Below are 13,049 nucleotides of genomic sequence, written 5' to 3'. Positions count from 1 at the left end.
ACAGGAGGGAGGCGATGTATGGTGATGTACTGACAGGAGGGAGGCGATGTATGGTGGTGTACTGACAGTAGGGAGGCGATGTATGGTGGTGTACTGACAGTAGGGAGGCGATGTATGGTGGTGTACTGACAGGAGGGAGGCGATGTATGGTGGTGTACTGACAGTAGGGAGGCGATGTATGGTGGTGTACTGACAGGAGGGAGGCGATGTATGGTGGTGTACTGACAGTAGGGAGGCGATGTATGGTGGTGTACTGACAGGAGGGAGGCGATGTATGGTGGTGTACTGACAGTAGGGAGGCGATGTATGGTGGTGTACTGACAGTAGGGAGGCGATGTATGGTGGTGTACTGACAGTAGGGAGGCGATGTATGGTGGTATACTGACAGTAGGGAGGCGCTGTATGGTGGTGTACTGACAGTAGGGAGGCGATGTATGGTGGTGTACTGACAGGAGGGAGGCGATGTATGGTGATATACTGACAGGAGGGAGGCGATGTATGGTGGTGTACTGACAGTAGGGAGGCGATGTATGGTGGTGTACTGACAGTAGGGAGGTGATGTATGGTGGTGTACTGACAGTAGGGAGGCGATGTATGGTGGTGTACTGACAGGAGGGAGGCGATGTATGGTGGTGTACTGACAGTAGGGAGGCGATGTATGGTGGTGTACTGACAGTAGGGAGGCGATGTATGGTGGTGTACGGACAGGAGGGAGGCGATGTATGGTGGTGTACTGACAGTAGGGAGGCGATGTATGGTGGTGTACTGACAGTAGGGAGGCGATGTATGGTGGTGTACTGACAGTAGGGAGGCGATGTATGGTGGTGTACTGACAGTAGGGAGGCGATGTATGGTGGTGTACTGACAGGAGGGAGGCGATGTATGGTGGTATACTGACAGGAGGGAGGCGATGTATGGTGGTGTACTGACAGTAGGGAGGCGATGTATGGTGGCGCAGCGCCATGCAGAGCTTTGTGAGTGAGGTAGAGGAGTTTACATTTAGTTCTGCAGTGGATGGGCAGCCAATGCAGCGACTGGCATAATGCAGAGGCGTCTGAGTAACGACTGGATAGAAAAATGAGTCTAGCTGCAGCATTTAGTATGGATTGGAGCGGAGCGAGTCTAGTGAGGGGGAGGCCAATGAGTAGCGAGTTGCAGTAGTCAAGCCGGGAGTGGATGAGGGCGACCACGAGCGTCTTTAGCGAGCCGGCCGGCCCATTCGCAGCAGAGATTAAAAAAAACAGCGAACAGGTACACAGGGGGCACCGGCTGGGCACCGGGTCTGATAACACTGCGAAATCCATGTACATTCGGCCATAACTGTATAGAAATATCATAGAGCGCCCCCTTGTTACAGTCCTGGGTATAATAAATGATGGGGTAGATCTCTGTAATGACCCCTGACATATCTATACATAGTTATTAGAGCGCCCCCTTGTTACAGTCCTGGGTATAATAAATGATGGGGTAGATCTCTGTAATGACCCCTGACATATCTATACATAGTTATTAGAGCGCCCCCTTGTTACAGTCCTGGGTATAATATATGATGGGAGAGATCTCTGTACTGACCCCTGATATATCTATACATAGTTATTAGAGCGCCCCCTTGTTACAGTCCTGGGTATAATAGATGATGGGAGAGATATCTGTACTGACCCCTGATATATTATACATAGTTATTAGAGTGCCCCCTTGTTACAGTCCTGGGTATAATAGATGATGGGAGCGATATCTGTACTGACCCCAGATATATTATACATAGTTATTAGAGTGCCCCCTTGTTACAGTCCTGGGTATAATAGATGATGGGAGAGATCTCTGTACTGACCCCTGATATATTATACATAGTTATTAGAGTGCCCCCTTGTTACAGTCCTGGGTATAATAGATGATGGGAGCGATATCTGTACTGACCCCAGATATATTATACATAGTTATTAGAGTGCCCCCTTGTTACAGTCCTGGGTATAATAGATGATGGGAGAGATCTCTGTACTGACCCCTGATATATTATACATAGTTATTAGAGCGCCCCCTTGTTACAGTCCTGGATATAATAGATGATGGGTGAGATCTCTGTACTGACCCCTGATATATCTATACATAGTTATTAGAGCACCCCCTTGTTACAGTCCTGGGTATAATAGATGATGGGTAGAGATCTCTGTACTGACCCCTGATATTTCTATACATAGTTATTAGAGCGCCCCCTTGTTACAGTCCTGGGTATAATAGATGATGGGTAGAGATCTCTGTACTGACCCCTGATATTTCTATACATAGTTATTAGAGCGCCCCCTTGTTACAGTCCTGGGTATAACAGATGATGGGGGAGATCTCTGTACTGACCCCTGATATATCTATACATAGTTATTAGAGCGCCCCCTTTGTTACAGTCCAGGGTATAACAGATGATGGGGGAGATCTCTGTACTGACCCCTGATATATCTATGCATAGTTATTAGAGCGCCCCCTTGTTACAGTCCTGGGTATAATATATGATGGGGGAGATCTCTGTACTGACCCCTGATATATCTATACATAGTTATTAGAGCGCCCCCTTGTTACAGTCCTGGGTATAATATATGATAGGAGAGATCTCTGTACTGACTCCTGATATTTCTATACATAGTTATTAGAGCGCCCCCTTGTTACAGTCCTGGGTATAACAGATGATGGGGGAGATCTCTGTACTGACCCCTGATATATTATACATAGTTATTAGAGTGCCCCCTTGTTACAGTCCTGGGTATAATAGATGATGGGAGAGATCTCTGTACTGACCCCTGATATATCTATACATAGTTATTAGAGCACACCCTACTTATAGTCCTGGGTATAATATATGATGGGAGAGATCTCTGTACTGACACCTGATATATCTATACATAGTTATTAGAGTGCCCCCTTGTTACAGTCCTGGGTATAACAGATGATGGGGGAGATCTCTGTACTGACCCCTGATATATTATACATAGTTATTAGAGTGCCCCCTTGTTACAGTCCTGGGTATAATAGATGATGGGAGGGATCTCTGTACTGACCCCTGATATATCTATACATAGTTATTAGAGCACACCCTACTTATAGTCCTGGGTGTTACGTCTACCAAACAAGGAAACTCAGAAATTCAGACCTAACTCGGACAGAATACGGACACTGAGAAACAGACTTCACACTCGCCAAGCAGCGAACTCAGGAAAACTCAGACAGAACTGCAGGACCAGGAGACAGACTATTCGCGGACAGGCATAAACCAACTGACAAGTGCTCAAAATACTCACCTAAATACCTGCACACCTAGTCAGATGGAATAACTCTAGGATGTACGAGGCATTCGTTCGTATTTTGGCCAAGATACTTATGTCCGTGAGCCCCCTTCACGGGTCCTCGTCTCGCTGGTCTCTACTCTGACGGGACAACTAACCCCAGGAAATCTGCCGGCATGCGGGGTGATCGTCCCAACAGGGACGACTCCGCACTGTAACTTGGGGACCTACCTCATCCTAGATGATAAAGGATTCACATCAAGACACAGTTCACATTACACAAAAGGCAAACTGCACAAACACACAGGAACATGACGCGGATCAAATCTAAACACACACTGAACATGCCCACTCACACCTCAACTGCGGTCACATATACAGACACGCAGGAACATGAAACTGTTCACACTGAAGATACTGAAAGCTGCACATACACAGAGAAGCATGCTACCGCTCACACTGAACATCCTGAACAAACAGAGGAAAGACTAACAGCCACAAAGAGGAGCTGGTATATATGAGCAGCAGACCTGGGGGATTGGCTGACTGGGGAAATCCTCACCCAGCCAGCTCAATCAACCACACCTGTGGATCTGAGCTGTTGGGAGGCATGTAGAACAACAAATCACAGCAGAATGCTGCAAGAGTACCTCCCCCTTAAAGGAGGGGCCTCCGGAGACAACTGTACCTAAAAGGACAGACATAAGAACAGGACTGCGACTAGCACCAGGGACTACACGCCAGAACTGACAGACCACGGAACAAGACTGCGACTAGCACCAGGAGGCTAGACACCAGAACAGACCAAACAACAATTAATTGTTCACACAGACAGATCATAGGGCGGAAAACAGACATAAATCAGACTAACAAAAGGCGTATAGGACTTATCCATATGGGCCTAGCACCGCGCCGGATCTCACAGGTCCGGAGCACACCGCACAGAAGCACACAACCAATCGTACAGGAGCACACAACGAACACGAATGATAGATGAGGAGAGGGAACAGAACTAAGGCACAACCCACACACAGGGGGCAGGTGCAAACAATTGCATGCCTTCTACCGGGAATGTATATATCGATTATGTCCAGTTCACACAAGAACTCACGAATCCAAAAAAGAAATCTGAATCAGACAGAACTTGGAAACTGCGAACTGGACACATGGACAGACATACTACAGTCACAGACGAGGGGCCCAAATGACACGCATACCTCCCCACCTGAAACGTGTACATTCTGTTACATAGAACTCAGACGGAACACGGAATCAGACAGAACTTACTGACAGACGAACTCAGAAGGAAGCGCAGAGCTGAGAAACAAACTTCACGGACAGACTTTAATACTTGCCGACAGGCGAAATCTGTAAGACTCCGACAGAACCGCAGGACAGAGAGACAGACTACATACTTGTGGACAGGCATGAACGAATGACTCACAAGCGCTCAAAACACTCACCTGCATACCTGCACACTTAGCCAGATGGAATAAATATAGGAAGTTTGAGGTATTCGTTCATACTTTAGTGAATATACTTAAGCTCACGAGTCCACGTCACGGGTCCTCATTTCGTGAGTCCCAACTCTTAACGAGACAACCCCATGAAATCTGCCTGCATGCGGGTGATCGTCCTAACAGGGATGACCCTGCCCTGGAACCTAGGTATCTACCTCCGCCTAGATGATAAAGGATTCACAGCAAGACACGAAAGGCAAACTGCACAGACATGCGGGAACATGACGCTGATCAAATCAAAACCTGCACTGAACATGCCCGCTCACACCTCATGTCCGGCTACATACACAGACACGCAGGAACATGACACTTTTCACACTGAAGATAATGAAAGCTGCACACCCACACAGGAGCATGACACCAAGCATTCTCATTTTATATACCAACCTTTTATGCAGCACAGTGTCAAAAGCTTTGGAAAAGTCCAGGTACTCAAGATCCAGTGACTCTCCTCGGTCCAGTCTAGAACTTACCTCCTCATAGAAGCTGATCAGATTGGTTTGACATGAGCGATTGCTCACAAACTCATGCTGATACGGAGTTATACAGCTATTTACCTAGAGGTCCTCCAGGATAGCATCTCTTAGAAAGCCTTCAAACATTTTACCCACAATAGAAGTCAGACTTACCGGCCTGTAGTTTAAAATTGGAATTTGGGGTGAGAATAGGTGGCAGAACATCAACAATCTCCGCTATGCAGATGATACAACTCTGTTTGCAGAAACAGAAGCCGGTCTGAAGCAGCTGATATGTAATATTAAAGCTGAAAGTGAAAAAATGGGCCTCTACCTGAATCTTAAAGAAGACAAAAATTATGACAACTGCAAAAAATGGCCAAATTCAAATCAAAATCAACAATGAGCCCGTAGAATGTGGCGAGACTTCATCTTCGTTGGTTCAAAAATTGACCAGGATGGAGAATCTATGCCAGAGATAAAACGCAATGCTAAACATGGACAAAATCTGGAAAAATAGGGATATCGGCATAGCAACTAAATGCAGGATAGTGTAAACCACTGGTTTCCCCAGAGCCATGTATGAATGTGAAAGCTGGACTGCGAAAAAAGCTGATAGAAGGAGGATTGATGCGTTTGAGCTGTGGTGCTGGCGAAAGCTGCTGCTAATACCCTGGACAGCGAGAGTAATAATCAGAGAAGTCCTGAATCGTATAAGACCTAATAGATCACTTGAGGACAAGATGACCAGACTCAGACTCACGGAGGACAAGATGACCGGACTTAGACTTACAGAGGACAAGATGACCAGGCTCGGACTCACGGATTTTGGTCATGTAATGCGAGCAGAGTTGCTGGAAAAATCTATAATGCTTTGACAGATCAGTGGCAAGAGAAGATCGGGCCACCAAAGAACACAATGGCTTGATACTGTCAGAGCTAATACTGGCATGGATATCACACAACTGAAAGAAGCAGTGCAAAACTGAAAAACATGGACAGAACTCAAATTTAGGGTCGCTGAGGGATGTGAGCGACTAAATGGTTAACAACAACAACAGTTTCCAGGTTCGCTTTTTGACCGCTTTTTAAATTTTAGCACCACATTTGCTATGCTCCAAAACAGTGGCAAATACCCCATCACTATAGAGTCCATAAAAATGAATAAAAACTGTCTATCGCGCCACTTAATACCCTTACAACCTGCGGGTGTATACCATGAGGACCCTGCAATTTTGTCTGTTTTAATCTATTTAAGGCGGCTCTGCACTTCTTCCTGGGTCAGACTGCTGACATTTAGTGGAGAGTTTACTTTATCACTCTGCATCTCATCTGACATTTCATTTTCCTCTGTGAATACACTGTCAAAAAAACTATTTGCTTTCTCCTCATCGCCCTCTACAATTTTCCTACATCATTTATTAAAGGGCCAACACTTTCAGTATTAATCTTTTTACTATTTACATAGTTGAAGAATGTTTTAGGGTAAGTTTTACTTTCTCTCTTTTTATGTTATTTATAGTTCCCTCTCATAGCTTTGTAGTGTTTCTTCACTGGCTTATTGTTTTAGCAGTTTCAATGCTTTCTTTTTGTTGTTTATTGCCCCCTTTACATCAATACAAACATGGATTGAGCGGATTAATACAGCTTTAGTTGTCAATCAAGGTCTAGTATCCTGAATCAAAGCAAGGCTTTCCTAGAAGTAGTGATATCTTCAGGTAGCTGGCATCCCGTAGAGCTCGGCTGCTGTTGATTTAGATCAGTTTCGTGTTTGCAAATGAAGGATGGACACAGATTTCAATAGTTTTTGCTTGGATCTATAGAACAGTGTGTGTGGCTCCTCCAGATGCTGTGAACTTAATAGCACAGTGTACCATCATAGGCTTGGGAGTACATTGATGGAAGTTATCCCAGTAGAGGGTACACTGAGAAACCATGTAAAATGTAAGATTGCTAAGGTTGTCCATCTAGACTGGACTGAACTTAGGCTGAGGATGTCGTGGATCTAGACCAGACCAGGCAAGGGAATAGGAACATCATATGTATCAACTGTTTGGGACCCATTTCTATGAGTCAGAATTGAGAGCTGCTTTTTAGGTGCTGCTCCCACTATGACAGGTTGAAGCCATCCATGTATTACAGGGATAGCAGCCATTTATTCATTTTCATATCACACCATTTGCCCTGCGGGACCTGCAGAGGGAATATGAGTGCATGTTTCCCCATCAAACTCAACTGTTTGATAGGGGTCTTTAATGCGCCTCAAAATTGATCATTGGATGTGAGCCTCTTGCATTCTGGGAAGAAGTCGAGTTTCTATGTACTTAGGGACCTTCAAATTAGCATCCAATAGTGGCAGCTTAAAGGGGTTGTCCCGCGGCAGCAAGTGGGTCTATACACTTCTGTATGGCCATATTAATGCACTTTGTAATGTACATTGTGCATTAATTATGAGCCATACAGAAGTTATAAAAAGTTTTTCACTTACCTGCTCCGTTGCTGGCGTCCTCGTCTCCATGGTTGCCATCTAATTTTCGCCGTCTAATGGCCAAATTAGACGCGCTTGCGCAGTCCGGGTCTTCTTCTCTTCTCAATGGGGCTCGGTGTAGCTCCGTGTAGCTCCGCCCCGTCACGTGCCGATTCCAGCCAATCAGGAGGCTGGAATCGGCAATGGACCGCACAGAAGAGCTGCGGTCCACGGAGGTAGAAGATCCCGGCAGCCATCTTCACCGGGTAAGTAAGAAGTCACCGGAGCGCGGGGATTAAGGTAAGCGCTGTCCGGTGTTCTTTTTTAACCCCTGCATCGGGGTTGTCTCGCGCCGAACGGGGGGGGGGGGGGTTTCAAACGCGTTTCGGCGCGGGACAACCCCTTTAATGTATTGAATAGATTCGGGTGGTTGCTTTCTTTCAATCAGCATTCATGTCTTTATTTTGATTTCTGACTGGATTGCTCATTGTATGATAAAATATCAATTATGTGATTTGATAAAATGTAGAGATGAGCGAACGTACTCGGATAGGCACTACTCGTCCGAGTAATGTGCCTTATCCGAGTACCGCTGTACTCGTGCTGAAAGATTCGGGACGCGCTGCGGAGCGGGGAGCTGCAGGGGAGAGCGGGGAGGAACGGAGGGGAGATCTTTCTCTCCTTCTCTCCCGGCCGCTCTGCCCCGCTCCCCGCTGCGACTCACCTGTCAGCAGCGGAGCGCCCCAAATCTTTCAGCACGAGTACAGCGGTACTCGGATAAGGCACATTACTCGGACGAGTAGTGCCTATCCGAGTACGTTCGCTCATCTCTAATAAAATGTTTCTTCTTCCAGATAAAGACTGCATGAGAGGTTCTCTTGGCCATCACCTTGTATCTCCCAATTATGAAGTGGAATATCATCAATCATGGACTGACAAAAAAAGAAGTGGATGTGGACTGAGCAAAATGTTTGCGTGTTCTGAGTGTGGGAAACATTTTAAAAAGAAATTAACTCTTTCCATCCACAAGAGAATTCACATCAATGAAAGGCCATTTTCATGTTCAGAGTGCAGCAAATGCTTTACTATGAAAGCCCTTCTCGCTAAACATCAAACCATTCACACCGAGGAGAAGCTGTATTCATGTTCAGAATTTGAAAGATATTTTACCAATAAATCAAATCTTGTTGAACATCAGAGAAGTCACACTGAAGAGAAACAATTTTCATGTTCAGAATGTGGGAAACGATTTAGACAGAAATCACATCTTGTTAAACATCAGAGAACTCACACAGGAGAGAAGCCATATTCATGCTCAGAATGTGGAAGGTGTTTTACATTTAAATCAACTCTTGTTACACATCAGAGAGTTCATACAGGAGAAAAGCCATATTCATGTACAGAATGTGGGAAATGCTTTACAGAAAGATCAACTCTTGTTACACATCAGAGAGTTCACACAAGAGAGAAGCCATATTCATGTCCAGAATGTGGGAAATGTTTTCAATATAAATCCTATCTTGAAACACACAAGCGAAGTCACACAGGAGAGAAGCCATATTCATGTTCAGAATGTGAAAAATGCTTTATAGATGCATCAAGTCTTGTTAAACATAAGAGAATTCACACAGGAGAGAAGCCATTTCCGTGTTCAGAATGTGACAAATGCTTTATAGATGCATCCAGTCGAGCTAAACATAGGAGAATTCACACTGGAGTGAAGCCTTTTGCATGTTCAGAATGTGGGAAATGTTTTATTACAAAACCCAGTCTAAAAGAGCATCAGAGAATTCACACAGGAGAGAAGCCATATTCATGTTCAGAATGTGGGAAAAGTTTTAGACAGAAATCATACCTTGTTCAACATCAAAAAACTCACACAGGAGAGAAGCCATATTCATGCTCAGAATGTGGGAAATGTTTTATTCATAAGCTATCTCTTCTGGTCCATCTGAGAACTCACACTGAAGAGAGTTCATTTTCATGTCCTGAATGTGAGAAATGTTTTACCCATAAAGCAAAATTTGCAGAACATCTAAGAAGTCACACAGGAGAGAAGACCTTTCCATGTTCAGAATGTGGGAAGTGTTTTACATCAAAATCAAATCTTGTCATACATGAGAGGAGTCACACAGGAGAAAAGCCGTATTCATGTTCAGAATGTGAAAAATGCTTTACAGATGCATCAAGTCTAGCTAAACATAAGAGAATTCACACAGGACTGAAGCCTTTTTCATGTTCAGAATGTGGGAAATGTTTTATTACAAGACCCAGGCTAAAAGCGCATCAGATAATTCACACAGGAGAGAAACTATATTCATGTTCAGAATGTGGGAAAAGTTTTAAACAGAAATCATGTCTTGTTAAACATCAGAAAACTCACACAGGAGTGAAGCCGTATTCCTGCTCAGAATGTGGGAAATGCTTTATAGATGCATCAAATCTAGCTAAGCATAAGAGAATTCACACAGGAGTGAAGCCATTTTTATGTTCAGAATGTGGAAAATGTTTTTTTACTAAAGCCAAACTACAGGAGCATCAAAGAATTCACACAGGAGAGAAGCCGTACTCATGTTCAGAATGTGGGAAAAGTTTTAAACAAAGATCATGTCTTCTTAAACATCAGAAAACTCATACAGGAGAGAAGCCGTATTCATGTTCAGAATGTGGGAAAAGTTTTAGACAGAAATCACATCTTGTTAAACATCAGAACTCTCACACAGAAAAGCCATATTCATGCTCAGAATGTGGAAGATGTTTTTCCATTAATTTATCTCTTGTGGAACATGTGAGAACTCACTCTGTGGAGAAGCCATTTTCATGTCCTGAATGTGAGAAAATTTTTACCCATAAAGCAAGATTTTCAGAACATCTAAGAAGTCACACAGAAGAGAAGACTTTTTCATGTTCAGAATATGGGAAAAGCTTCATATCAAAATCAAATCTTGTTATACATGAGAGGAGTCAGACAGGAGGGAAGCCGTATTCATGTTTAGAATGTGGGAAATGCTTTACCCAGAAATCAGATCTCTGTAAACATCAGAGACTTCACACAATAGATGAACCACTTCATACCAGAGAACAAACTTTTTCATGCCCTAAATGTGGGAAATGTTTTGACCATAAAACACATCTTGTTAGACATGAAAGAAGTCACAGAGAGGAGGAGCCATATTCATGTTCACAATGTGGGAAATGCATGAGCAAGAAATCTGCTCTTGTTATGCATGAGAGACGTCACAGAGAAGAGAAGCCATATTCTTGTTCAGAGTGTGAGAAATGCTTTAGTCAGAAATGTGCTCTTGTTATACATGAGAGAAGTCACAGAGAGAAGAAGATGTATTCATGTTCGGAATGTGGGAAATGCGTGAGCAAGAAATCTGCTCTTGTTATGCACAAGAAAAGTCACAGAGAAGAGAAGCCATATTCTTGTTCAGAGTGTGAGAAATGCTTTAGTCAGAAATGTGCTCTCGTTATGCACAAAATAATTCACACAGGAGAGAAACCGTATTCATGTTCAGAATGTGAGAAAAGCTTTAGCCAGAAAGCTGCTCTTGCTATACACGAGAGAAGTCACAGAGAAGAGAAGCCGTATTCATGTTCAGAATGTAAAAAATGCTTTAGTCATAAATCTGCTCTTGTTATACATGAGAGAAGTCACACAGGAGAGAAACCATATTCATGTTTGGAATGTGGGAAATGCTTTAGCCAGAAATGTGCTCTTGTTATGCACAAAAAAATTCACACAGGAGAGAAACCGTATTCATGTTCGGAATGTGAGAAATGCTTTAGCCAAAAAGCTGCTCTTGTTTTACACAAGAGAACTCACAAAGAAGAGAAGCCATATTCATGTTTGGACTGTGGGAAATGTTTTATCCACAAAGATTCTCTTGTGGAACATCTAAGATCTCATACTCTAGAGGAGTCATTTTTATGTTCAGAATGTGGGGAACGTTTTATGCTTAAAGGTCATCTTGAGAGACATCAGAGAATTCACACAGGGGAGAAGCTATTTTCATGCTTAGAATGTGGAAGCTCCTTTACCCATAAATCAGATCTTGTTGAGCATCTCAGAAGTCACACAGGGGAGTAGCCGTTCAGGATGTAGGAAATGTGTTTACCAGAATCCAGGTTTTGTTAAACCTCAGAGAAATCATACAAGGGAGATGCCATTTTTATGTACAGAATGTGGAAAATGTTGCAAGTGTAGAGCTGCACTGTCGGACTGGCTGTTTCAGGATACCTTACAATGAGATTTTTTTGTATGATTTTAATGATGGCTATTGTGTGTTATTGGTCCGAGTCATCATCAATAACTATCATGAGGATTATGGAGGCTTTATTGTGAAAGAATAAGAATTTTCCCTGGTAAACTGTTGTCAATAAATTAACACTGCATTTACTTAAAGGGGTTGTCCAGGGGTGCCAAATACTTACATTGATCCACTGTTTTGGAACTTGCACCTCTTCCCTGGTTACAGCATCGGGTTGTGTCGTATAACTCTTCTCTCTGTGCACATCATCAGTGGCGCTGGTTGTTTGACTGATCTATATAACCAAGCCAACCCCCTTCTCTCTTATGATTGGTACAGAGAGGGGGCTTAGTTATTGAGTTGAACAGCTGGTCCCCTTGATGAAGTAACAGACACAGAGGGAGGGGCCATACCATGCAGCAAAGTGCCAGAGCCAGGCTGGAAGTGAAGTTTCTTTCAAAGCATCAGAATATTGTAAAAAATGAAATACATTTTTAAAAAAATCTGTCATCCTTGCCTCACATTTCCTTGCTTCTCCCATCCCAATTATTCACTGCTCTTCCTCTACTTTCTGGACCCAAAGTCTAAGTAAATTACACACCATAAACTCATCCTAACCCTATAGGTGAGTGACATGAAGACAAGTATAAATATACCTTTCTTTCTCTTCAAACTGCTGCAAAGACCCTGAGATTGACTTTTTTTTCCAGGAGTGCAGTATGTGCAAAATCATCTCCAGAGCATGTCTAGCAGCCAAATAGAGCAGATGTGTTTCTGAATACCCCTGCTATTCCCTTTGGATATCTGGATACTGTTGTATCTGACTCTAGGCTGACCCAATATTACATCAGAACCCCGCCCAGACTTCCACCAGTCTAATTTGCATGTCTTGAAGTTGGCAGACAGTCAAGCTTGATAATCAAGATCTGCGGCTTGGGTTGCTCCAGGAGGGTTTACATGTAATCTTCAGACCCCTATTGCTAAACATCTGTATTGAACAACTCCAGAACATCAAAACCACCTGCTTATCAGTCTTCATCTGTGGCAGGCTCCATACATCTGAACAGGGACCACAGTTCTCT

General features: G+C 43.6%; 1 protein-coding gene across 7 annotated transcripts in view; it reads left to right on the top strand.

Moving 5' to 3' along the window:
- The window catches only part of LOC136572336 (zinc finger protein 585A-like), a 33,879-nt gene extending 21,757 nt beyond the window's left edge, over positions 1-12,122 (top strand). For all 7 annotated transcript variants that reach the window (XM_066572834.1, XM_066572836.1, XM_066572835.1 and 4 more), the window contains one exon: positions 8,569-12,122. In XM_066572834.1, the coding sequence (XP_066428931.1) occupies positions 8,569-11,807 (3,239 nt within the window). In that variant the 3' untranslated portion in view covers positions 11,808-12,122. The remainder of the gene's footprint in view (positions 1-8,568) is intronic.
- Positions 12,123-13,049: the final 927 nt, after the last annotated feature.

This window comes from Eleutherodactylus coqui, chromosome 7 (assembly GCF_035609145.1).
Source record: "Eleutherodactylus coqui strain aEleCoq1 chromosome 7, aEleCoq1.hap1, whole genome shotgun sequence".
NCBI lineage: Eukaryota > Metazoa > Chordata > Amphibia > Anura > Eleutherodactylidae > Eleutherodactylus > Eleutherodactylus coqui.
This window is presented reverse-complemented; position numbering and strand designations above follow the sequence as displayed.